The sequence below is a fragment of the Apodemus sylvaticus genome, chromosome 15, assembly GCF_947179515.1.
Source record: "Apodemus sylvaticus chromosome 15, mApoSyl1.1, whole genome shotgun sequence".
NCBI classification, from domain to species: Eukaryota; Metazoa; Chordata; class Mammalia; order Rodentia; family Muridae; genus Apodemus; species Apodemus sylvaticus.
In genome coordinates, this window is record NC_067486.1 from 84856393 (window position 1) to 84884105 (window position 27713).

The 27713-nt window shown below is 40.4% G+C and overlaps 1 protein-coding gene across 4 annotated transcripts in view; it reads left to right on the forward strand.

Moving 5' to 3' along the window:
* Fgd4 (FYVE, RhoGEF and PH domain containing 4) overlaps window positions 1–27713 on the forward strand; it is a 185739-nt gene that overhangs the window by 26973 nt on the left and 131053 nt on the right. The window contains exon 1 of one of the 4 annotated variants that reach the window (XM_052158298.1): window positions 11777–11943. The exons of the other annotated variants lie outside the window; for them this stretch is intronic. Coding sequence (XP_052014258.1) covers window positions 11934–11943 — 10 coding nt within the window. The 5' untranslated portion in view covers window positions 11777–11933. Of the gene's footprint in view, window positions 1–11776; window positions 11944–27713 lie in introns of those variants that run through there. 4 annotated transcript variants of the gene reach the window in all.

Genomic DNA, 27713 nt, shown 5'->3' on the forward strand with positions numbered 1-27713 from the left:
CTGTCCTGTGCATGTTCTCTGGTTGGCAGTTCAGTCTCTGTGGTCTCCTAATGGCCCAGGTTAGTTGATTCTGTAGATTTTCTTGTGTCCTTGACCTCTCTGGCTCCATCAGTCCTTCCTTCCCCTATTCCTCTAGTGGGTCTCTGTATCAGTTCCCATAAGTTGCTGGGTAAAACCTCTCTGGTGAGACTTATGCTAGGCTCCTGTCTGAAAGTATATCAGAATATCATAAATGGTGTTAGGGGTAGGCCCCTCTGAAATTGGACCAGACATTGGTTGCCCCCTTCCCTCAGTTTCTGTGCCATCTTTATCACCATGTTTCTTGTAGTCAGGACAAGTTGTGGATCTTAAGGTTTTGTGGCTGGTTTGGTGTCCCAATCCCTTCATTGGAAGTCTTTCAGGTTACAGGAGATGATTGTCCTTGGTTTGTAGTTCTTCTCAGAGATGCCCCCTCACCCCACATTCCATTTGTCGCTCCCAGTACTCTTCCTCAGTCCTTCCTCCACTTGATTCCTCCTGTTCCCATCCCTACTCCTCCCTTACACAGTCCCTCCTTTCCATCCATCCTCCATGTCTATTCTATTTCCCCTTCTCAGTGAGATTCAAGTGTCCCCGCCTTGGGCCCTACTAGTTACTTAGCATTGTAAGGTCTGTGGATGTAGCATGGGGGTTCAGTACTTTGTGGCTGATACCCACTTATCAGTGAGTACATACCATGTTTGTTTTTTTTTTAGGTCTGGGTTTCCTCACTCAAGATGGTATTTTCTAGTTCCATTCATTTGCCAGCAAATTTCATAATGTCATTGTTTTTAATAGCTGAATAATATTCCATTGTGGAAATATATCACATTTTCTTTATTCTGCATTTGCAGGATATCTAGGTTGTTTCTAGTTTTTGGCTATTATGAGTTAAGTTGCTATGAACATAGTTGAGTAAGTGTCCCTGTGGTATAATAGGGCATGTTTTGGGTATATACCGAGGACTTTTATAGCTGGATCTTGAGGTAGAACTATTCCTGGTTTTCTGAGAAACTGACAAATTGATTTCCAAAGTGGTTGTACAAGTTTGCACTCCCACCAGCAATGCTCCAAGTCTTTCCAGCATGTAGTGTCACTTGAGTTTTTAATGTTAACCATTCTTTTTAAAAATTTTTTTATTCGATATATTCTTTATTTATATTTCAAATGATTTCCCCTTTCCAGGATCCCCCTCTCCTCAAAAGCCCCATAAGCCCTCGTCCCTGCCCCTGTTCCCCAGTCAACCCCTTCCCACTCCCCTATCCTGGTATTCCTCTGCACTGTTGTACTGAGCCTTTCTAGGACCACGGGCCTCTCCTTCCTTCTTCTTGGGCATCATTTGATATGTGAATTGTTTTATGGGTATTCCAAACTTCTGGGCTAATATCTGCTTATCAGTGAGTACATATCATGTGTGTTCTTATGTGATTGTGTTACCTCACTCAGGATGACATTCTCCAGTTCTACCCACTTGCCTAAGAATTTCATGAATTCATTGTTTTTAGCTGAGTGTATTCCATAGTGTAAATATACCACATTTTCAGTATCTGTTCCTCTGTTGAGGGATATCTGGGTTCTTTCTAGCTTCTGGCTATTATGAATAGGGCTGCTGTGAACATAATGGGGCATGTATCCTTATTACATGATGGGGAATCCTCTGGCCCAGAAGTGGTGTAGCTGGGGCCTCTGGTAGTATTATGCGTACTTTTCTGAGGATCCACCAGACTGATTTCCAGAGTGGTTGAACCAGCTTGCAATCCCACCAGCAGTGGAGGAGTGTTCCTCTTTCTCCACATCCTCGCCAACACCTGCTGTCTCCTGAGTTTTTAATCTTAGCCATTCTGACTGGTGTAAGGTGAAATCTCAAGGTTATTTTGATTTGCATTTCCCTAATGATTAATGATGTTGAACATTTCTTAAGGTGCTTCTCAGCCATTCGATATTCCTCAGGTGAAAATTCTTTACCTCTGTACCCCATTCTTAATAGGGTTGTTTGGCTCTATGGAGTCTACCTTCTTGAGTTCTTTGTATATATTGGATATTAGCCCTCTGTCGGATGTAGGGTTGGTGAAGATCTTTTCCCAATTTGTTGGTTGCTGTTTTGTCCTTTTGACAGTGTCCTTTGCCTTACAGAAACTTTGTAATGTTATGAGGTCCCATTTGTCAATTCTTGATCTTAGCGCATAAGCTTTTGGTGTTCTGTTCAGGAAATTTTCCCCATGCCCATATCCTCAAGGGTCTTCCCTAGTTTCTTTTCTATTAGTTTCAGTGTGTCTGGTTTTATGTGGAGGCCTTTGATCCACTTGGAATTGAGCTTAGTACAAGGAGATAAGAATGGATCAATTCGTATTCTTCTGCATGCTGACCTCCAGTTGAACCAGCACCATTTGTTGAAAAGGCTATCTTTTTTCCACTGGGTGGTTGTAGCTCCTTTGTCAAATATCAAGTGACCATAGGTGTGTGGGTTCGTTTCTGGGTCTTCAATTCTTTATCATTGATCTACCTGCCTGTCACTGTACCAATACCATGCAGTTTTTAACACTATTGCTCTGTAGAACTGCTTGAGGTCTGATATACTGATTTCCCCAGAAGTTCTTTTACTGTTGAGCATAGTTTTAGCTATCCTGGATTTTTTTGTTATTCCAGATGAATTTTAGAATTGCTCTTTCTAGCTCTTTGAAGAATTGAGTTGGGATTTTGATGGGGATTGCATTGAATGTGTATATTGCTTTGGGCAGGATTGCCATTTTTACTATATTAATCCTGCCAATCCAAGAGCATGGAAGATTTTAATGTTAACCATTCTAGCCAGTGTAAGATGTGTGTTTTTTGTTTGTCTGCTTGGTTTTTATTTGTTTTGTTGTTGTTGGTGGTGTTTTGGGTCTTTGTTGGGGGACTTCTATTTCTATTTTCAGGTCTTAATTCACTTCCTTCACCTGTTTAATTATATTTTCCTGAATTTTAAAGGGGATTCATTAATTTTCTCTTTAAATGCCTCTCTCATATTTTAAGATTGGTTTTAAGGTCATTTTCTTGTGTTTTGGTTGTGTTTGGATACCCAGGGCCTATTGTAGTGGGATAGCTTTGCTCTGAAGGTGCTATATTGATGGGATATTAGCCATCTTGGCTGGCTATTGATTGGGTCTTGTTGATTATTTTCTTACGCTGGCCTTTAGCCCTCTGATTGTCCTTGGATATTCCTAGTGTAGCTGGTCTTAGGAAAGTAGACCTAACTTGTATGTTTCTGGTGCAGGAGGTCTCTGGTGCTCAGCCTTGGGCTGGACTATGGTACTTAGGGGGCAGTGCACGTTCATGGCAGCTGGCCATTCTCCTGGGCACCTGGAGGGCAGGGGATTGGGGAAGGGGAAAGGCTTAACTTGGATGTTCCTGGTTAACATGTGCAGAGTGGTGGCTGGACAACAGAGCCCATTGGACAGGGGGCTGGAGGGCATCAGGCAACTCAGGGCAGCTGGGCATGTCTCAGGGGATTTGTAAGGCAGGGGATTGGGGCAGACGAGATCTAAACTGGAATTTTCTAGTACAGCAGTCCTGATGAAGGTGGCAGAAGTGGTAGGGTATATTTCTTGTATGTAGCAGAATGAAGGATCCTATTTTCACATCCATTCTGTTACCCTGTGTCTTTTAATTTGGGCAATTGAGTCTACTGATATTGAGAGATGTTTGTTAATTCCTGTTATTTTAATGCTTCCCTTGTGTGGAATTCCCTTGTGTTTCACTTGTGTGGAATTATTTATTTCCTGTGTTTTCTTGGGTGTTTAACCTCCTTGAGTAGTAGTTTTCCTTTTAGTGTCCTCTGTAAGTCTGTATTTGTAGATAGATATTGTTTAAATTTGGTTTTGTCATGGAGTATCTTGATTTTTCCATCTATGGCGATTGAAATTTTTCTGGGTATAGAAGTCTGGACTGGCATCCCTGATCTCTTAGAGACTGTAAGACATATGCCCAGGCCCTTCTGGCTTTTAGAGGTTCTGTTGAGAAAATGAGTGTAATTCAGATAGGTCTGCCTTTGTATGTTAATTGGCCTTTCCCCTTGCAACTTTTAATTTTTGTTTATTCTGTTCATTTAGTGCTTTGATTACTAAGTGGCAGAAAAATTTTCTTTTCTTATCTACTCTATTTGCTGTTCTCTCTTTTTTTTTAGGTTAAGGAAATTTTCTTCTATGATTTTATTGAAAATATTTTCTGGACCTTTGAGTTGGGAATCTTTTCTTTCTTGTATTCCTATTATTCTTAGTTTTGGTCTTTCCATAGTGTCACTATGTTTTATGTCAATAAATTTTTAGATTTAACATTTTCTTTCACTGATGTATCCATTTCTTCTATTATAGCTTCAGTATCTAAGATTCTCTCTCCCATCTCTTGTATTCTGTTGGTGAAGCTTGCCTCTGTAATTTCTGTTCAACTTCCTGGTTGTTGTTTTTTGTTTTCTTGTTTGTTTGTTTGTTTCATTTTCAGGATTCCCTCAGTTTATGTTTTCTTTATTGCTTCTATTTCCATTTTCAAATCCTGAACAATTTTATTCATTTCCTTCACTTGCTTGATTACATTTCCCTGTATTTCTTCAAGGGGTTTATTCCTTTCTTCCTTAAGGAGGAAAAGGTGAATGACAGGTGCCACTATCATCTTTTAAGATTAACTTTAAGGTCATTTTCTTGTGCTTCAGTTATGTCTGGATACCCAGGATTTGCTGTAGTAGGATAGCTGGGCTCTGGTGGTGCCATATTGCTCTGGCTGTTGTTGGTTATGTTCTTATGATGGCCTCTGGCCATCTAGGTTCTGTGGTTATTATAGGTTTCGGTGCTGAATTCTGAGTTTTATGGATGGGTGGGGTTTCTTATGTGTTTTATGTCCTTTCATTTTTGTTTCCTCTCACTCTTTTGACCTGAGTAGTTTAGGGTTCTAATGACCTGTGCATTTTCATGTTCAGTAGGATGTCTTCCCTGGTGTTTTTGTGTCCTGGGTAGCTTTTGAGTTTTTGGGTGCTAATTGTGCCTCTGGGGTTCCTAGTACCAGTGTGGCCTGGTTTTCTTGGTACCAGAGTGGCCTCCTGGAAAGCAGGCAGGGATTTGGAGTGCGAAATGGAGTGTGGGGTGTACAGTACACCACTGGAAACAATCCTAGTTTTATTTATCCTTTGTCTCTCCTTTTTATTCTATTTCGACTCCCCTTCTTCCTTTCTCTTGGAGCCCCGCCTCTCCCATTTTCCTGTGTTTCTGCTTCATATCACCTGTACTTCATAAAATGGAGGAAGAGTGGATCTGAGGGAGAAGGAAAGTGGAGTAAAACTAGAAGTAAAGGAGAAAATGGTCAGGGTGCATTGTATAAAAGAAGAATTTTTAAAAAAAAAAAAAAAGGAAGAAAAGAAGTCATGAACTTTGCAGATAAACCAGTTGTTCCAGAAAAGATCATGTGGACTGAGATAACCAGGCCCTGGAAGCCTGGAAGACAACTGCTACATGGACTCCCTCATCTCTAGTTCCTACTTCAAATCCTCGGAAGTGAGGACACAACACGAGTAACTGCAGAAACAGGAAAGTATAAAGGAACCATGGGGTTGTGGAGGGTAAGAGATGAAGACTAGCAGGATACAGGTGATTTGTGTGTGTGTGTGTGTGTGTGTGTGTGTGTGTGTGTGTTGGGTTTTTATTCTGTACCAGGACTTGTGCATATGCAATAGTTGGTTGGTTGAGTTTTTTTAGTTTCTTGTGCTTTGTTCAGGCCACCTGTTTTCTTTCAATGGAAGTGTTTACCAGATTCAGGAAAGGACTAAATCTTTGTTGGGTAGAGATGCTATTTTCTTTTGTGGGTCTGGTGCAGGAAGTTCTGCAGCAGCTAAGGTTGGCCTTAGCAAGGGAAGCCATGGTCTTCTATTTAGTGCAGAATGCCTAAAGGGTCCTAGGAACTATAGGTAGACTTTGTTCATGCAGTAGGTGGCTAGTGCCTGGATTATGGTTCTCAGGCATGTCACCAAGCCCAGTGGGAGCAGTTGCAGAGTGCTATGTAGGATGGGTTCTTTGTGCAAGAGGTTTCTCAGAGATGTAGTCGGGTCTAAGTAGGAGAAGATGGGGTCCCCTACATGATATGGTAGTATGTGATAGCTGGGCTCCTGGGGGAGAAACTACATAATGGTCTTGAAAAAGAATAGTGTGTGAGGAATCACTGCATCAAATCCTAAGATTTTTTTTTAAATGTAGTTCAAAATTGGTATTGGAAGAGTGATAGACAAATTAAGGAAACAGTATAAAACCCAGAAAATAGCCACCTGAAAAATGATGGTGCAGCACTTGGGAGGCAGAGGAAAGCGGATTTCTGAGTTCGAGGCCATCCTGGTCTACAGAGTGAGTTCCAGGACAGCCAGGGCTACACAGAGAAACCCTCTCTCAAAAAACCAAAAAAAAAAAAAAAAAAAAAAAAGATACAAAGTGTTTCCCACTAAATACTCATGGACCATGAAAGGAAAGAAGGAAGGAAGGAAAGGAGGGTGGGGGAGGAAGGATAAAAGGAAGGAAGGGAAGAAGAAAGAAAGAGAAAGAAAGGGAAAGAAGAAAAAAAACCCACTGAACCTAAACTATGTGCAACTTTTTGACCTGGTGACACAATATTTTCCTCTACAAAGTTCGTGCTGAGAAACCACACGATAAAGTCACCACAGTTCCTCTTGTACTAGTACAAGTTAATAGTACATTTGTGCTTATTCAAAGCTATGAACTAGCTATCCAAAACCACATGTGACTGAGCCATAGGGCAGACATTCCTCTATGGACCTGATACCCCAGTTAGGTCATAGAGATCACTGATCTAAATGTAAAATTTAAAACTGTCTTCATTTTTAGCAGGAGAGGTTTGACATATAGCACAGATTAGGTTCAAATTCAGGATCCCTAGCTTCCTGTATGCTTAGGTTACAGATGTATACTACCACACCTAGCTTAAACTATAAACTTTGAAAAGAAGATATGACAGGGAGTGCTGGCTCAGCAGTTAAGAACACAGGCTGCTCTTCCAGAGGACCTGGCTTCAATTCCCAGCACCCACATGGCAGCTCAGAACTCTCTGTAATTCCAGTCCCAGTGGAGTTTGCACCCTCATACATATATGCATGCAGGCAAAACATCAGTGAACATAAAATTAAGTAAAAGAAGACATAGGAAAATATTTTTTCTATGCATAGCTTAGAAATAAGTCCTTAAAATGAAATATCAAAAACATAACCTATAAAGGAAAATATGTGATAAATTGAATCATTGAAATTAAAATTTTATACTTTGCATAAGACTATAGCTTAGTGAAAGAGTTTACTCTTAGCATATGTGAGGTTTGGGTTTAATTCCCTGGCATCAAAATAAAAGTGTAAATTGGAAAAAAAAATGGAAAATGTCCAAACAGCATAAAGATATTAGTTTACTCAAAAGGATAGCAGATAATATACAAAGCTAGTTAGGTACATGTATGAAAACACCCACATGTGAATGGGCATACTAATTATTTGCAATGGCCAAGGACTGTGGACAATCATATCTTCTTTAGAATATGGTTGGTTAAGGCGCTGGTGACACAGCCATACAATAGAATCCTATGTAAGAAGAAACAGCATGCTCTTGATATTCTCAAAGTTCATATGTGATTCTAATTATGTAACAGTCTGTAGATGACAAAGTGATAGAGACGACAATGGATCAGTGATTGCCAGGAGTCAGAGATTCTGAGAAGAAGGATGCTGGCCTGAGAGAAGGTGGGTGTGAGAGGGGTCTTTGTGGAAATGCTCTCCCTCTGTATACTGATGATGTTGCCTAAAAAGCCACACACGTGATAGACTGGCCTAGATTAAGTGTGTTTTGTACCTATGCCAGTGACTATTTTTAATATTTGTATTATACTATGATTATATAAGATATAATCATAAGAGAAAATTGAGTGAATCTCTCTAAATTGTTCCTGTAGATCCTTTCAGTCTATTAAGTATTTCTAATTAAAAAGTTAAAAAAAAAAGACAGATCTTGTCATTAGACAAATCAGTCTTGTTCACCACTCAGATGCTAATTCAAATGTTAAATTTCCGTGCAATAAAGTAATATTTACATCAGTTCTTTAGTCACGTGTGTGCTTTACATCTTGCAGTGACTGCCTTATTACACATTCCAGAGACACAGCAGCACAGCCAGCACAGGAAGCACAGCTATGGACCCCGCTAGTCACCCTCCTTACAGTGACAGATGACATGTCACTGCCTAGAATTTGTAAGCCAAGAAGATAAATGTACTTAGCAAGTATTGTTTTCAAAGCACTGCCATTTTTAGTGGATGACAGTTAATACAATGACTTATAACTGGTCAAAATGCTGAGATTAAATAAATGTTAAATGTTTATCCCTAACATAATATCAATATCTAAGTTCAGAGAATATTGCACAAAAAAACAAGTTTAACACAGACTTTAAGAGCTTGAAGATGGGAGAAGCATCCTGTGAAATACTGTCAATAAGATGTGTGGCTGATGTACTCATGAACACGAGACATAAATCCTAAGACATGTAAGTAGAAAGGAACTAGAAAGATGAGGAATGGGAAGGGTTTGTTTACAAGATACAAGATTTTTAAATTGTCAAAAATGAAACTAAAATATTTTTAACCATTGAAATTTTGAGAGTGTCCCATATTTTAAGGGGAAGTGAAATACTCGGTTCATGGCCCAACAATAAATAATTAAGTTTTTTCTTTACTTACTGAAACAGTTACAGTCTTTCTCCAAATCACAATATAGCATATATAGGAAATGGGCTAAAAAGGAGGGGGAGGCTACTAGGATGAAAGTCAGTCAGTTGGGTGTTTTAAACACCCCACAATTTGTGTTGCTTGCACTGGTGACTGACGGGCCATCCAGGGGCTGCTTACCCCCGCAGAGGAAGTGCAAGCAGGCCTTAAGCCTGAAGCTAATTCTGGGTCAAAATGACCTTGAGGAAGTGACAGTTCTTGTCTCATTTTTCTCACAGCAAACCAGTTAATTAAGATCGAAGCAACTCACTAGGAGGATACAGGGCTTCAAAATGCTAGAAGATGCTCCTGTTTCCCTGGGCTAGGTGTGAAACTTAAAATTTACAAGTAGATTAAATATGAAGTGCTGAGGAATTGAGTTATGAAGAGGAACCCATGCTTTCTAAAGCAGTTTGTCGGGCCTCAACAGTACAGCAAGAAAAACAGAAACACAGAGTGTTTAGTCAGGAACCATGTGTGGGTGGCCCATGTCCCTTACAGTGAAATGGGCCTGATAAGACCTCTTAGTGAGGGCTAGAGAGAAGGCTCAGCACTTAGGAACACCAACTGCTCTTCCAGAGGTCCTCAGTTCAATTCCCAGCAACCACATGGTGGCTCACAACCATCTGTAATGGGATCCAATGCCACCTTCTGGTGTGTCTGAAGAGAGCAATAGTGTATGTACTCTTATACATAAAGTAGATAAATAAATCTTGAAATAAAAAGATCTCTTGGTGAGAGCTCTTGTAAGGATAGCTGGTAGTCAGGTTTTACAGCTGTGACTGCTGACAATGTTCATCGTATAAAGACATGGAGTAGTTTCTGCTATTCGGCTTCCCTGAATTTCTGCATTTAGTGTCATCATTTTGGGGATTACTAATTGTAGCATTAGAACAAACTGAAATGTTGCATTTGTAAACCACTGTGAAATTTAAACATAATGGTATTAAACTGGTCAAAAATACTTTGTTTAGAGTTATTTCTGGTTTTATGAAGTCTAATAGAGCAAGCTATAAGCCTTGAACATAGAAAGCAGTACATATGAGGAATTTTACCCAGGACCACTGTTTAGCACATGGAGAATGAGAAGATCCAGTCAACAGTAAAGATATGTGAAACAGCTACAATGTAGAGTTTTATTTATTATAAATTTCTGTTTTAAATCATTATTTGTATGCTTTATATCATTATGAGATATTTCAAATAAAATTTTATTCTCTCTCTCTCTCTCTCTCTCTCTCTCTCTCTCTCTCTCTCTCTTCCCATACTGTTGAAACATTGAGAAGGAGGTTAAAAACAAACAAAAAACCAAGGTCATGGTGATGTTTGCCTTTAATTCCAGAGTTCTAGTGACTTAGGCAGGCAGAACTTGGTGAGTTCAAAGCCAGCCAAATCTACACAGTGAGTTCAAGGCTAGCCAAGGATACCAAGTGAGGCCCAGTCTTCAACCAACCAAGGGCCAACATACTCATTAAAATCCCTCTCAGGCTGGAGAGATGGCTCAACGGTTAAGAACACTGGCTACTCTTCTGGAGGTCCTGAGTTCAATTTCCAGCAACCACATGGTAGCTCATAATCATCTATAATGGAATCTGATGGTGAGTACAGCTACAGTGTACTTACATATGTAAAATAAATAAATAAATCTTTAATTAAAAACGTCCTTCTCCCTAGAACATAACAGCAAGGCAAGACAGTGTCAGTTTAGCCTACACTATGCTGACATATGGTCATTCTAAAGTTTCCTGCCAAATGCTCGGGTACAGAGAGAGATCCCAAACTGCAGACATGTCACAGATGCGTGCCTGAGCACATTGTCTCTTCCCCTACACCAGCAATCATTAACCCTGGATGAGGCCGGGGGCTTGAGTGGGTGAGGCTCAGAAAGCGTCAGGCCCTGAAGTGGATGGCATGGGAGTTTGCTCTACCATCACCTCACAGAGATCGGCTTGTAAAGCTCATAGTTTTAAGTGTTCACTGGCAACACATGATTGTTGTAGATACATTATTAACTCTCAAAATCATCACCTTCTGGAAGCACGACACTGAATGAGGAGGCACTCAGGGAAGGTGGGCTGTGGGGATGGCTAAGTGGGGTAGCCACGCCTCACAAGCTGATTGTATTCTTGTAACCCAAGTAAAGACAGAAGCAGAGAACCAGTTCCACAGTGGTGTTCTCCAACTTCTACACATTCCTGCTACACAAACACACCTACATCCATGACACATTACATATATACACAGTAACAATAAATATATCTCTCACTATTCACATTGTTATGGGCAATTACAGTGAGAGAATGTGTGAGAACACTGAAGGGCATACAGCTCATCTCCCTGATGTAATGTGTAGTATCTGAGGTACCGTAATACAACAGGAGGTTTCTAAAATGCCTCAACTGAGTTTGGGTGTATCTCCCCAGCTGGTCTCTTCTGTGCCCCCACTCACTGGTCCATAAGTTACCTTAAGTGTTCATTTTACTGTACTCACCAAAATCTCTCAAGTAATCAAAGGTAATGTGTAATTTTTATCTTGGTCTTTTTTCAGAAGTACAGTCATTTATTGAAAATATTATGAAACCAAACAGAGCTTGTGTATTATAGTTTGAGTCTGATATAACATAAAAATATTACAAAGAAAGGGGAATTAGGATTTAGATTCTTATGAAAAAGTTGAATGTGCATGAGATTACTCTTTAGGTGTGTAAGAAGCCTGCATCATAAGTAACCAAAAGATCCATATTAACCAATAATCTTTATACCTAACAGGCATAGTGTCTTTCTTGTAATCCTAGTGACTGTGCTATAGTTAAATCACATTAGCCAGCGTTACCCTTCCTATCCCACCCACAGTGTTCTCTCCTTCTGACCACATGTTGAAATATTCTCTTGGGATTTTGAAATATATTGTGTCCTCCTTTGGGGTGGCTTCACAACTGGCCAGTTATGAAACAACTCTGTAGTTCCTGTTATTTATGTATTTGTCACATCCAACATAAGATGCAGGCCTGCTCTCTAAGACTGTAGACTGGTTGAAAATTTACCTCCAAATGACCAGTGCAATTCCCTTTCCTCAAGAGGCAGGAGATAACTTGATTGGAAGAGAAACAGATGCTGCTAGCTGTTATTTGAAAGGAATCTTTTATGGGGTGCGGTGAGTACTGCCGTTTTATGACCACAGTTTCTGACCTCGCTCAGGACGGCACAACAGAATTGTGAGGGGTCTATAGACCAAGCTGTCCTGCTGGCTCATGCCTTCTACTATGAGTGAAAGTTGCTGTGGATCTTTATCGGGTTCTATTCTGCAGAGTTGGTTTTTTTTTTTTCCAATTTGTGTTATTTCTTGTTTTCGTTCCCCCAAGATCTAATAAACGGAGCAGCAGCTTTCTCTGTGGCTCATATTAAACAGTGTTTCCCAACAGCCATAAATATGAACTAAAAAGACTGGAGTCTGTCTGACATCCTCCTCCTCCTCCTCCTCCTCCTCCTCCTGCTCCTGCTCCTCCTCCTCCTCTTCCTCCTCCTCCTCCTCCCCCTGCTCCTCCTCCTCCCCCTGCTCCTCCTCCTCCCCCTGCTCCTCCTCCTCCCCCTGCTCCTCCTTCTCCCTGTGCTCCTCCTCTTTCTCTTCCTCCCTGAGGCTTTTGTGGAATCATGTATAATTTATCAGAATCTGAAGACTAGTTCATTTGGCCAGATTTTCTCAATATTTTATTTTAGTAAACTTATATTGTCTTATAACTAACCTAACACAGAGAACAAAACAATTTAGATGAATGTATTTATTTAGAAAAAAAAAATTAAGATGACTTTTGCTGAGCAAGAAAGAAGGAGAAGAGCGTGCCCCAGGCCTGACTGGCGTTACCTGCTGATAAAGCTTTGAGACTCTTCCATGTCCCTGCATATACGTGGACTTTGGTATTTGTCACACCTCAATTACATAGTATTATATTATTTTTCAAGCTACTAAAAATTATCTGGAAATTGTTATTTCAGTTGCTTTATAATGTTGTATCCTTAAGTTGTTACATGTCTGTGTTGTGATTTTGGCTTATGAATTATTTTGAGAACACTGGTGTTTAAGACCATCTTGTAAGGTGCCTTAGGGTGAAACTCACACTACTTAAATTCTTGATTATAGGATACTAATAGTAGCTGACCCTGAATTTAAAAGAGTAGATATTGTATTCATATTTTAAACATTTGAAGTTTAAACATTTGAACATTTAAACATCTGAAGTGGATCTTTTTCTTAAGCTGTATCCACCAGCCTATGCTGTCTCCATAGTGACAAAGCAGGGAGAAATACAAAGGGGACCTTTGCAGACCCGAGTAAACACCGTAATCAAGGTTGAGTCTCGCACTTTTCACATCTTTGTGAATGGAAGACTAGATCTGTCATACAGGGCAAACTTAATACAGGTTATAAAGACAATGGTGCCTCTTAAGTACCCAGATCCATGGAGCTTTGACTTAAGCTTTCTTTTGTTTTACTAGGTTAATAGCGACTTGGGCATCTCTCAGTAACCCAGTGTCAATAAAAGAAATTCCCCTTGTCCTCTAGATTGTCATAATTTATTAAAATATGCTAGCCTTTGGCCCCTAGATTTCAGTGGTACCCCTGGTATTTTGATTGATAGTTTTGTCATTTGACATTACCAGAATTAATTTAGATTCAGTTCTTTTTGTAGTTTTATTTAAATTACTTCAAACATAGACCACGTTTCCTATTTCATATGATATCAGTACACTCTGCCATGATGCTGACAGACCACACCTGAGGGCCTGTCAGGCTATGTGCCCTGTGAGCAAGTTAGCATGGCACTCTTGATCAATGCTTGTCCACCATGTTGATTCAGTGACATGGTACAAACAAGGAGTATCATCCTTGGGAAAAACAACTGATAATTAACTAATTCTTTCTCTAATTAGGAACCCTTGTTATTTTCTCTAACTTCAGAAAATGTGTGTCTTTCCTAATGAGAGAGTTTCATTTTTTTGTGTTTATGAAATTATATATGAATAAGTGTGTGTTGGGGTTTTCTGTGTGAACACATGAATTAGGATGGACATAAGTGGAGTTGTGCTGTTTTTGGACATGCTGCTTTAACCCATTGTAAGAATTAAACCAAGACAATGCTCTTTTTAGCAATAGAAATTTGGTTTTTGGTCCTGGAGCAGAAAGAGGGATAGAGTATCTATATATATTTATATGTCTGTCTGTTCAAGAGAGTCTGTTCTCTCTAATATGGCACTCTGTTCAAACACCAAATTAGAGGGTTATGGATGTAGTTCAGTTAGCAGAGGACTTCCTTTTATACTGAAAGCCCTGGGATCTATCACTAGTGCCTCAGGCACAGCATATTGGCATATGTTGTAACTCCAGCAAACGAGAGGTGGAGTCAGGAGGGTGAGAAAGTCAAGTCATCCTTGGGTTGTATAAGAAAGCAGCCTTAGCAAGTTAAGAAAAGCATGTCGATAACCCTCCTTCATGTTCTTGGCATCAGCTTCTGCCTCCTGGTTCCCGTATTGATTTCTTGCCCTGATTTCCCTGGACGATGAATTACAAACTATAATGAAATAAAATAATTCTTCTTAAAGTTGCTTTTGGTCAGGATAACTCAACACCACAATAGAAAAGCCAACTAAGAAATTGGTACCAAGTCAAAGGGCGCCAAGTCAAAGGGCACCAAGTCAAAGGGCGCCAAGTCAAAGGGCACCAAGTCAAAGGGCGCCAAGTCAAAGGACGCCAAGTCGAAGGGTACCAAGTCAAAGGGTACCAAGTCAAAGGGTACCAAGTCAAAGAGTATTGCTTTGACAAACTTGACCTATGTTATTAAGGGGATTGCAGTGGCATTTGAGTTTTGAGCTGGAAAAGCTGTTTAGTGTTCCAGGCTCAGTGGGATGTTCTGTGAATGCTTGGAAGATAAAATAGGTGAAAGAAATGTAGACAATGAAGGCATTGCTTGTGAAGGTTTGGAGGGAAGCAGACACTCTATCAGAATTGTTCATGTGATATTTTACATTAAGAACCACTACAGTGAACCCTTTTCTTTACTAGAAAAATTTATGTTGGTCAGATGGAGCTGAGAAATTAGTAGTGATTTAGTGGAAACCAGAATCACTAAAGATCATAAATCTGAGAATATTTCCTCAGGGCCAGCATTTAGAAGCTGTGGTCCAGAGATGTCAGAAGCTGGATCACATGCTGACAGCTGAACTTAGTAACCTGTAGAGTTACCAAGGTGATGGTATTGGAGGTGCAGAGGAGTCAGGGAGAGCAGCTGAGGTTTGGCACTGTGTGGCAGAGCTGGAGGCCCTGAAAAGAGAGCAAGACCATGAGAGGCTGTTATCAAAGTCTCAGTCGCAGTGAAAGTCCCAGGACTGAAGTCATCATGGAGAAAAGTCGAGGTTTGGCGCAATGATGCAGGAATCGGTGAAGGTTCAACACTGTCAGAGGCCCCAGCACTTTGGAGATGCCTATAACATGGAATGAACAAGGACAGCACTGTGGGGTGGAGCCAGCCTGAGCCTGTGAGACAAGCTGTGTGTGCTGGGGCAAGCCCTCCTGAGCCGACTCATGAGTCAGACATCTGACATTGAACGCTACACTGTTAACTTTTACTAGGTTTTCAATGTAACTGTTTTTTATTTTTTCCTCGTAGAATAAGAAAGTATTCAACTTATTTTTTATTTTATAAGAGCCTACAATTATGAGAATTTGGATACTTAAGAAAAAGTCTGAACTGTTAAAAGTGTTAGAAATTTTAAAGACTATTGGCTTTTAAAAGTTGAAATGTTTTATATTTGATGTCACTATTAGGAGATCATGGGGATGAACAAGAATAGAAAGGTTATGATTTAACAGTAATGCTAATAGTTTAATGTTTAACAATGTTTCAAGTTGACAAGGAGTTAATTGTGCTGGCTGTTTTTATGTTAACTTGACACAGACTAGTATCATTTTGGAAGAGGGAACCTTGCCTGAGAACATTGTCCAACTAGACTGGGCCATTGTGCATTTTCTTGACTGATGATTGATATGGGAAGTCCTATCCCACAGGAAGTGGTGTGACCCCTGGCTGAACAAGCCGTGAATTGCAAGCTAATGGCAGCGCTCCTCAGTGAACTCTGCATCAGTTCCTGCTTCTAGGGTCCTGCTCTGACTTGCTTGGATAATGGGCTCCAAGCTATAAGATGAAATAAACCATCTCCTCCCCAAGTTGTTTTTGGTCATTGTGCATAAGCTTTGCCATGTTTTTTTGTGGTGGATTGTTACTGTTACCTTTGTATATGATGTCGTCCCCCCACCCCACCCCCGGCACATGCATGAAGGTCATATATTCAGAGATAGGGCTTTGAGTAGTGATCTGATCTTGAGATGGAATGGGAAGCCAGGACTAGTTGAAGGAAATAGGTTACTGTTTGCGAGTGTGTTATTTAAGGTATTTTGTGCCCCCTGGTTGACTGTTTCTCTTCCCTACTTCCCCCACCCCCATGCTTCTCCTTTTTTGCTTCTTTCCAGCTTCCATTGTAGTTAATAGCTTTGATTCACCACATAATCTTCACCTTGATTTTCTGTTTCAGAGCAGGTCTTCCAGGCATTTTGTTTTGTTTCTGTTTTTTACATATGTTATCACTGTAACCCAAATCACCATAATAGTCTGTACAAGATATGGACATTATTATTTGTATAACTCGGTCTTATGTTGGAATCTTCGTTTTCTTCTAGGTTTGCAATAGAGGAAACATTTATATAGGACATTTTAAAAATTCATGCAACATATATTTTAGTGTTCACTATATAAGACTCTTGGCACTGGGTGCCCAGAGTTTCAAATAGCAGACATAGCCTGTGCGTGAAGGGCCGCAGGGTGAAGGAAAACATGTACAGATAACTGCACAGGAGTGAACATCACCTCTACCCAAGCTAGTGAGAAACTGTGCTGATAGGGCACAATGACAGATTCCATCTGGAAATCTCAGAGAAGGCAGAGAGAGTTGCAGGGGGTGAGTTAAAACAAGTTTTGGGAACCAGTTATTTAGGGACTCCTAATAAAGATGGAGTCAGAATCCAGTTAGGAATTTATTGAGGAATCCAAGTGAGAGTTGTGCCGTAGCCTGGTAGGAGGTGTAAAGGTGGTAATGAGCGGCTGGATTTGGAGAGACTCTAACATGTGAGCAGTTGGGCTGGATGTGAGGTGTCAGTGACAGGCACTAGTCTAGCTTTCTGTGTTGATTACCATTGATTGTAGAGCAGCAGAGTCAGGACGCGTCTAGGAAGTAAACATCTAGGGACATCTGGGAGGCAGTTTCTGGACTGAGTGAGTTGAGGTTGAAGAACTGTCCCAGACTTTGTGGCACCATTGCATGGGGATGTTTCCAAACTGAGCAGAGAGGTGACAGTCCCCTGAGCAAGAAGTCCTCTTCAGCTCCTGAGTCCAGATGCAGCATGGAAGCTGCCTCTCGTTACTGCTCCAGCCCCTCCTCTGCCCCAGGATTGACTGTGTTCTCTAACTGGGATATAAAATAAAGTCTTCCTCTTTTAAGCTGCTTTTATCAGGTACTTTGTTATCACAATGAGAAAAGTAGCCAAGAGAGTTCCTAGGAGGTTAGCTTCAGTGTGAAGGGCTGGAGCAGCCACATCACAGAAGGTTGTAGAGAACGCTGGGTGTTTTGAAGTGCTGTATGTGAGTTCTTTATTAACTGTCTTTTTTTAAGATTTATTTATTTTATTTTATGTATATGAGTACACTGTAGCTGTACAGATGATTGTGAGCCTTCATGTGGTTGCTGGGAATTGGATGTAGGACCTGCTCACTCTGGTCCAAAGATTTATTGTTAGATGTAAATACACTGTAGCTATCTTCAGACACACCAGAAGAGGGTGTCTGATCTTATTATGAATAGTTGTGAGCCACCACGTGGTTGCTGGGATTTGAACTCAGGACCTCCAGAAGAGCAGTCAGTGCTCTTAACCGCTGAGCCATCTCTCCAGTCGTTTATTAACTGTCTTAAGTCAGGGTTTCTATGCCTGCACAAACATCATGACCAAGAAGCAAGTTGGGGAGGAAAGGGTTTATTCAGCTTACACTTCTACGTTGCAGTTCATCACCAGAAGAAGTCAGGACGAACTCAAGCAGGCCAGGAAGCAGGAGCTGATGCAGAGGCCATGGAGGGGTGTTACCTACTGGCTTGCTTCCTCTGCCTTTCTCAACCTGCTTTCTTATAGAACCCAAGACTACCAGCCCAGGGATGGTACCACCCACAAGGTGCTAGGCCCTCTTCCCTTGATCACTAATTGAGAAAATGCCCCACAGCTGGATCTCATGGAGACACTTCCCCAACTGAAGCTCCTTTCTCTGTGATAACTCCATCCTGTGTGAACACACAAAACCAGCCAGTAATTAACCATGTAGAAGAGTCACTAAATGGGAGATTTTAAGAGTATGGAATTCTCAGGTCTTAAAGTAAGAGCTTTGGGAATAGAGAATATATTAATTTATAGTGAATTTTAGAAGCTTATAATGGTCAATGATGTTAACCATTATAGTATTGCTTCTCTCACATAAAATTTTCTTTAATATTTCCATCTTTTTTAAAAAAGTTAAATAATGAAAGAGATATAAGAATGGGTAACGGGGACATAAGATAAAATACATCATATTGTACATGAAGTCAAAAGATCTGTCTGTCAATACTTCATATTCATTTTCTTGTAGTAAGAGTTTATGCTGTTTTTGCTCAAATAGTTCATCTACATTTCTTGCCAATATTATTTTTAGTTTTCTTCTCTTTTTGTAGTCATTGTTGCTGAAATGAAATTCTGATAGGCTTTGCTTTTCAAAAGGCATTAATACTTGTGGGGTTTTTTTCTCTAAAACTAAACACTGACACTTTAAAGCATCACCCTACTTGGTTCTTTTGATTATTTTTATAGGGATAAATTTATTCCAGCTACAAGGGATACTTATATTTTAATTCCTTTTAATATTTGTATTATATTTCTTTTTCATGTCAAGAAGGGAGCTCTGAGATGTTTGGTATAGAGTGCTGATAAAGGGAGGGTGGGTGAACTTGCAGTGCTGTATTCAGTCTACCTGCTTTGTTTTCTTTTTATGTTTATTTTAATTTTTTATCTTGTCCTTTAAAAAATTTGCATTCTTACACTATTTTTAGTGCCCATGGGAATGAATTATCCCGGTGTATGTTTTCTGTGTCAGAGTATTGATTTGTTTTTCAACCACTACAATCTTACTCTCTGACTTGTTAGTGGAGACCACTGAGAAATGGGCAGTTTCCCTGCTGAGTCAGCATTGTAATCTTCATGCTTGCAGGAACAAATTTAAGTCAGTCAGTGCAAAACCAGGACATCCAAGCATCTCATGAACGCCTAAGACTCATAGCCTCTCCTCCCATTCAACAAAGAACAAAAAACAAAAATAAAAAATAAATCACAGGTTTTTTTCTAAAACGATTGCTGTTTAAAACTTGACATCTTTTCCAAAATAAGATGTTCAATATATTTAAATATATTTGCTTTTAAAAATCCCTAAAAATACAAAACCAGTTTTCGGTTCTGAGGGTGATTATAGATCAGGAAATGACCTGCTGATGCAACTTACTTTTCTACAGCATGTTATCTTGACTTTGCAAGTGAACTTTCAAGTTTTCTGTTTGTGCAGTTACGGTCTGCGACCTTTGATCCTGAGTCAGCAGCATGGCGCTCTGAAACATCAGGACTTTGTCCTGGAGAGGGTCAATTTGTAGAAACCTTTTAATAGGTCTGCACTGCCTGGTTTATATCGCCAAACACCTGCTGAGCAAGCCCTGTGAGTGACTGTGCTGCTGCTGGCTGCTTCAGTTCAGCTTTGCAGGGTGGGAACACAAAGACTGCGATTGTTACCCAAGAAGCCTGAGTCACACACTTCTACCAATCGCTTTAGGAGGGCTGGTTACCATGGAATCCACCATCTGTTCACTCCCCGCTGCCGGAATGTGATTATCCTTGCTGGGCTGGGAACATAGGGTTAGCAGGGGAGCCCGAGTAGTGTCAGATTATCTGCAGTGCACTGGGCTGTTGGGATTTCATTCTGCTCATTGCAAGAACAAATGAAGGGAGTTGTTCTCCAGCCACTTCTGACTTGTAATCACAAGGAATAAATCAGCTTTTCTAAGGTAAGAAACCTGGCATTGCATATCTGGTTTGTACGGCATTTAATGTGAGCATCTCTCCCTGTGGTCAAGGAAAGGAAGCACTAAGTTCTTTGGTAAGAACCCCGCATCCACAAAGCTTGCACACTTGCCTTTTATTAATTTTAGACAGCTGTACAATTACATGTTGGAATTATCCTGTAATGCTTAAGAATATATCCTGTCTGGGAATGTGTACTGTGATCCTTGAATGTTGCAGATAGACAGTCATCTCGTAATGGCTTCTACAGTGAATCACACCAGTGTTCTTGCTGAAACACACCATGGCCACAGTGTGTTCAATGTTTGTTCTTATTTGAGAAATGACTCCGTCAGCGGCATTTCTAGATTATACTCAAATTAAGGTTAATGCTGGACCACATGTTTTAAGTGCAGTGCTGATGTGGTGTTTCAGAGCCTGTGAAAACAATGTGACAGGGCTATAGTGACAGATGGCTCAGCCAGAAGGGAGGGGTAAGCCAGCCATGGAAGACCGGCTTGCTTTTCAAGGGCTTCCTTTGTCATTGTTATTTCTTTTGTCCACAGCTACTTAAAATGTGTGTTGCATATTGTAAGCTGCAGATGGAAATTTTAGTTTTAACGAATGGATGACTGACATTTTTCCTGTGGCTTAGAGGTTGGTGGCTCCAACAAGGGACGACTATGTCTTTTGTAAAGCAGCATTGTGTGTCCTTCCCCCAAACTGTGCCCTAAAATACAAAAGTGTAAAACAAAACCAGCTGTATGCGTCGGAGACTTCTTTTGTGTCAGTGTTCCTGTCCTTGAAACCCCAGCATTAGCACCCTGAGTTTAGCAGATCTGCCATTTTGTGTGCTGTAATGGAAGACTGTAATTAGAGGTTTTGCCTGTGCAGTTCAGTCAAACTTGACCCATGTTGTATTCCTGGCTGTTCATCGTAGTGAGCCAGTGGCTGCCTGGGGAGCTAGAAACAGTCAGTGCCAGAGGCACTGCGCTTTTGTCTTTCTTTTAACAGTACAGAATTAGTTGACCGTGGCGTTCGTCAAGGACACATGCTTGTATTTCACTAAGTTTTCCAAACCTAACTGTTTTTGTGGATTCCTGGTATTAGCTGTAGTTGATGTTAGTATTCAGCACTTACAGATTTTGAAATATGCAAATTAATCTAGGTACATACACTATCTTTAAGAAACAGCTTTCAACAATAGTAGACGTGTCTACCTGGAAGCTTCTTTAATAACCATACAGTTTGCAGCTAATCTTGTGTAATTGAGAAAAAAAATTATTTCAAAATCAGTTAACAATTTAAGGTTTATAAGGTCAAATCATGTATATTTGTGGTATTATTGTTGCTTTAATTACCCATTATCTTAGAAACCAGAACTGGGGTAGTGGTGAAATGTGCCTTAGTTACTTAGACCACTAAGTGGGGACTTAAAGCCTGCAACCAGCTGACTGTGTATGGACGAACTACTACTTTCCAGTTACCAACTTTGATTAACAAGGTAGCGATTGTAAGTCGGTGCCCATCAGGATATTGTAGGTGTTGGCAGGTATACTTGAAAGCATGTTTACTAAGATCCTGTTTGATCAAGTTTCAAGCATAACAGATAATAAACACACAAAGTTTGATTAAGTGTGATGAAAATCTTTTAGAAAAATCTTTACACAGTAAAGGAAATGGGAAACATGGCCTGGCTTGATGTAACACAGTCCCAGTGCCCAGCATATTACCTACAGGGGCAAAGACCCTCACAGAAATCCCAGATAGACGTGGACTAGTGGCAAGAAGGGCAACCCCTCTCTAAAGGGTTAATTGAGCAGTGATTCACTTATGACTCTATAATGGGATTTTTATTCTATCCTATGTAAATAACATGATGAGTATTTTCCTTTTCTATAATTAAAAAGATTCTGCCGGGCGGTGGTGGCACAGCCAGGCGGTGGTGGCACAGCCAGGCGGTGGTGGCGCACGCCTGTAATCCCAGCACTCTGGGAGGCAGAGGCGGGCGGATTTCTGAGTTCGAGGACAGCCTGGTCTACAGAGTGAGCTCCAGGACAGCCAGGGCTACACAGAGAAACCCTGTCTCGAAAAAAAAAAAAAAAAAAAAAAGATTCTATATCTGGGTACACTTACGGCAGTACATTGAAAGAATAGAATGGATAATTTTATGCATCAACACAGTTCTGCACGTCTCACAGGCACGTGACAAGTGTAAGTCAGGCAGAGGCTGCATGTGGGCGTGGCCTGTGCTTGCCCCAAATCCCAGGACTACTGTTCTGAGTTACCCTCTTAGGGTTCGTAATGACTCCTGAGCGTCTCTGCTCCACAAAGACAAGGTTTCCTTAAATCTGCAGAGGTGCGTGGAGCAGCATTTGTGTGTGCTGTGGAGCGGCATTTGTGTGTGCTGCAAGGGGCAGCTTCTCCCTCAGCTCATGCCCCCTTATTCTCTAGTCAGTGAGGCTGAGCCCTGGGAAGTGTTTAGAAACACAGTGTTCTTAAATAAGTTTTTGTCTTTGCACAAATAACCACGCTGCAGTGATTGCCTTTGTAATCGTGTGCTGAATTACTGACTTCTCCTATATCTCCGTAGTGCCTAAACCTCTTCTGGCTTTATTTATTTACTTATTTGGTTTTAGAGAATTCCTAGTCTTAGATTTAGATTAATGAAACAGATCTATTATATTCACAAAGATAGAGTAATTTGTAGTATTTTTCCAGTCTGTATCATAAATCTTTAGATTTCACATTTCTGTAAAGATCTAGATAGAAACAGGGCCATCTAGTTTGTAATCCAATTTGAGAGAAGAATTTCAGGTCGGTAAAACACAGCAGTCACTCCAGGCCTCCAGACCTGTGAAACTGCTTGTGTTGGTTCTGGCAGGTTAAGTATGAAGACGAGAGCAAGGTCTGCTGATGTTTCTACCCTGCTGTGGAGCAAGCAGAGTAGAGGAGGTTTGCCCTAAAATCCAACTGGTAGAATTTCCAGAACTGACAGAGAACATAGGTCTTAACATAATTTTCTCAGTTATGAAATTCACAGGAAACATGGGCTTCTTATTACAATTGCTTGACATTTTAAAAAAACATGATGACTGTCAAAGCAAGCAGATACCTGGATGCTTAATTAGTGTTGTCTCCCTATTGTTGTTTCTATATGAAAGTGATGGTCAGAATGTTGCTGGATGACTCTGAGGTTGATGGCATGGAGTGGGGTAAGCAGGAAGGAAAGACAGCCCAAAGGGCAGGGATAATTCCATTCTAGGGCACACCTCGGGTCACCTAGATGCTTGTCCTCTAGTGACTCAGTGGGGCTCTTCTTCGGACATCACAATGCTCAGCATTTGTAGTTTAACTTAATTTCCATTCCCTCTGTTCCTTAACCAACCACATGTTCTACCTTTCCTAGGATCCCCTTCATGATATCAAGATGTTCTTTCTTTGAGTCTGTTACTATCATTAGTGTTAACTTTTCATTTCTTTATAAAAACTTTATTGAACATAGACCTTGAGCTGTTGGTATTGCACATCTGGAGAATTTAGTAGTAGGTGCAAGGCCATTAGATAATTCTCATGAAAGAGGGATAAGACATAATAAAAGTAAGAAAATTAAGTGAACTTTAGGGAGTGTCAGTTCTTTGGAGACAGATACATACTGGGGACTTAGGGGGCAGTAGGCTTACGATTAGATAATTGGGAATTGTTTATATAAAACAATCACATCTAAGTGGGGGACATTAAATTATAAGACAACCACATGTCTCAGAGTCCATGGGTGTGCTGTCCTCACTTTATGGGGGGGAAGATGGAAGGTGCAGTCAATAGGACTATATAAAGGACTGGTGGGGAGTTCATTTGGGAGGGTGGGAGAAAGATGCTTGCTATCAATCTTGAGGACTGAGGATTGTTTCCTGGGATATTCACATGGTAGATGGGAACCAATTTCTTCAGACTGTCCTTATACATTGCATGCCCCTTCTCCCAAACACAAACAAGGAAAATTCAGCTAGTCCCTTGTGCATGGCTAATACATTTTCTTTCATAACTTAGTGCTGTGTATGTGTTCTTTCAGACCAAGATGTTAGTCAACATGCTTCAGAAGATATTTCAGGGCAGTGAGTTTGAATAGTCAGCATTTTTAAGTCCAGAACAAAGCCAGACATCATGGCTCACACTTGTAATATCAACACTCAGAAGGCTAGGGGACGAGGATTGCTGTGAGTTGAAGGCCATATCTTATTCTTGGTATTCATATTCTAAAGTCAACACACAAAGTGAAACTTATGTAGTCATAAATGTCCTTGAGAAATCTCTTAGGAAGGCATAGCTGTGTAAATTAATCTTGTCAAAGTCCAACATAGTGGATCCTACCCTATGTGAGATAAAATGATTATATTGCTTGAATTAAGGAACTGTGCTGTATTTTTGTTAGGCCTAGAATTCAGCCTTGCAGTGTAGTCTCTCTCTTCTCCAGCACCCCATACATATCTATACCACACCAGAGGGCACCTTTGCGCATGATCTTTCTCATACACAGCTGCCTTCTGTCTCTGCAAAAAAAATATCTAGTTCAACTTGAGTAGCGTAAGTTTGAGCAAGATGAGTCAACACTGACTAGAAGATGGACTTCTTGACAATTTTTGTTAATTTTAAATTATTATGGTTTTATAGAAATTTTATGATAAATATAAAAGTTCATAGGCAAATTTAAATTGGATAATGATAAACCTCTTTAAGTAATGGTTGCAAGAAGCTATTTTGTGTTTACATTTTATATATATATATATATATATATATATATATATATATATATATATATATATAATAGTAAGAACCTTAATAAACTTCCTAACAATTGTTCCATTTTTAAAATGGGATGATTTGTTAAAAAAATCTTTATTTTGTACCATTTGACTACCATTTGTGTCAGATAAAAATTGCACAAATATTGGTAAGAAACATTACAGAGAAGACTCAAAACACCAGGTGACTGTGGAAGTAAGTGACTTGTGAAGTCCTTCACTATCCTAATGCTGTATTAGGAAAATTCAGCTTACTCTGCAAAGATTATTTTTAAGATGCTTAGTTAAGTGCTAGAGGAGGATCCCATGATATATGCCACATAACTTTCGTGGAAGCATGTTCAATAATGCACAAGTGTTCAGAGTGTGGACTTAGGCAGCAGGCAGTGGTCATATCTTGAAGGCAGATAATGTTTTCTGGAAAAACTGTAGGTCACTAAGCCATAGGTTTTACACTCTGTGCTTGTCTTACTTTTTCTTCTGTTGTTATGACCAAAGCATCTTAAGGGGCAAGAGGCTTATCTTAGCTCTGTTCCAGAGAGATAGAGTCCATCATGGAGAGGAGAGCATGACGACAGGAGAATGCAACCAACCACGCAGTCAGGCAGCAGAGCTGCAGTCAGGCAGCAGAGTGGAACTAGGAAGTAGAATCAGGCTGTGAAGCATCAAAGCCTTTGCCCAGGGTCCTGCATCTTTCAGCACAGAGCCACCAGCCAGGGGCCGTGCGCTCAAACACTAGCCCTGTGCGGACTCTGCACATTGAAAGCCCAGCAGTGACAATGTTAAACTATGGCAGCAATGCATGGACAAGCTGTACTGTAAAATCAGCCTGCTTGTTTAACCTTCAGAACTTACCAAAACTCTATAATCTGGGAGACAGGTGTGTGCCTGAGCATAATCTGCTCTAATGTGAAGTTGTACTAAAGACATTCTCTTCTCTTGAAAATGACAGAATTCCGTAAAGAGCAAGCTGACCTCACCATCAAAACTGTTTTTTTTTTTTAATAAAGCTGACTTTTCCCTTTTAACAGCATAAAACTAGTAGTATTGAGCAGATTAAATGGAATCTCTCCACATCAAAATTAGATGGATTAGTTTTCATGGCTATTGCTATGATAGTGAAATAAAAATAGTCTTGCTCTCAATAATCTCACTTCAGTAACTGAAATGTATCAACACAAGGTTCTTAAATGACAGTGCGATGGCATGGGAAGGAGCTGTGCTGCACGAAGAGAAAGAAGGGACCACGCCCTGCTCACAGAAAGATGTCACCTGCTCACAGTCAGAAAGATGTCACTTTTGAGACAGCTGTACCCTGGCTCTTAGTAATATGAGACTGCTAGGTGGTTAAAGACTTCTAATATCAGAGGAATATACATAAAAGGTCAAAATTATAAAAGAATAATGCAGGTTTGCAATATAAGAATGATGAGATTCGGTGTGGCAGTAGTTAGGAACTAGAGGATGAAGGATACTAGCTTTTATTGCTGGAAGCCATATCTTGGGGGTGGGAGTTTTCGGACTGAACTCTCTGAGATTGGTGAGCATAGCAGTCCTGTGTATATTCTAGAGCTATAACCTTGGCAGTTCTGTGGGGGGTGCAAGGCCATCACATTTCCCCAGGGAGCAGTGTGTGTGATGACAGGCCATCAGAATTCAGGCAGGGCATAAGGACATAGAAGAAGGGACAGAGCTTGCAGTAAAATTATTAGGACTTAGCAATTAATTGGACATGTGAATAGTGTTGGAAGGTAAAGAAGTATTGAGAACAGCTTGAATGCTGGTAGATAAAGTATATTAGCTAATACTGGTGACACCAGACGTAGAGTTGGATCCCATGTTTGACTCTGAAGCTTCATTTTATTTCTCCTCACGTGTCTTAACTGGTCATATACCAATTAGAAGTTGGTATATGAAATGTGCGCCCCTTACTTTTTAAGTAATTGAACTTGTTTTTTGAGAATTTGGTGCATTCTAAAGACTGTCACCCTCACCCCTCACGTCCCTCAGACCCTGGGGCTTCTCACTCCCTCCTCTAAGTACCTTCTCTCCATATCACTTTTAAATTAGCATGTAAGGTTAGTTTGCACTTCTTAACAAAGTGTGCTTTGGTCATTCTCTTTCCTTCCATTCTGCCCAATGGAAGAGTCCAAGTAAGGCCAGGGTTCTAGGTATGCTGGCCTGTTTCAGCATTGGCAGAATGGTGCCAAGAAAGGAAAGTATGAAATTTAAGGGTAAATTTTTAATTATCTTCCTATGTTGTACCTCTAAAAGGACAACATAAACCCCATTTGTCTCCATTGTAGTACCAGGACTCATTTCAAAAAGAAAGCCACCAGTCCGAGGAGCTAGGCCATAACTCACCAGCTCCAGGAACAGACCATAAATTCCAGAAACAAGGTCATAAAACCTGACTCCCAAAGAACATCCTGGAGATAACCACAAGAGTGGGAAAATATCTTATCTCAGGATGGGCAAACCGTGCTGGACAGCCTTATCTTGTCCTGAGGTTAACTGTTCTCCATGTAGGAATAATGCAGGCTGCTGACCTCCTGGCACAAGCCTGTCAGAAGCTGACCCCTGTGACCTCCCCAGCACTTGACAATGAGATTTTAGATTACCTTACACACTCTCTAAATAGAGAAGAACTAACACAATAGTCAATCAAGGCTGTACTAATATCACCACTTTGGCCTCTAAAATCACATTAGAGAGTACCTAATCCTTCTAGAACATTCTCGCAGCCCAGCATAGAAAGGGCCTGTGAGCGCCACCACACTTGCCATTTTCATGAATGGCTGCCCTCACTCACATGCTGGTTGTTCCTGCAGAACAAACACTCTTTGTCTTCACATGCTATTTGAGTCTGGGGTCTTCCTTCAGTGATTCTCAGACCTTACACCTCTATGTCTCACACTCTACCATTTGAAATTATTGACTGCATATGACTAT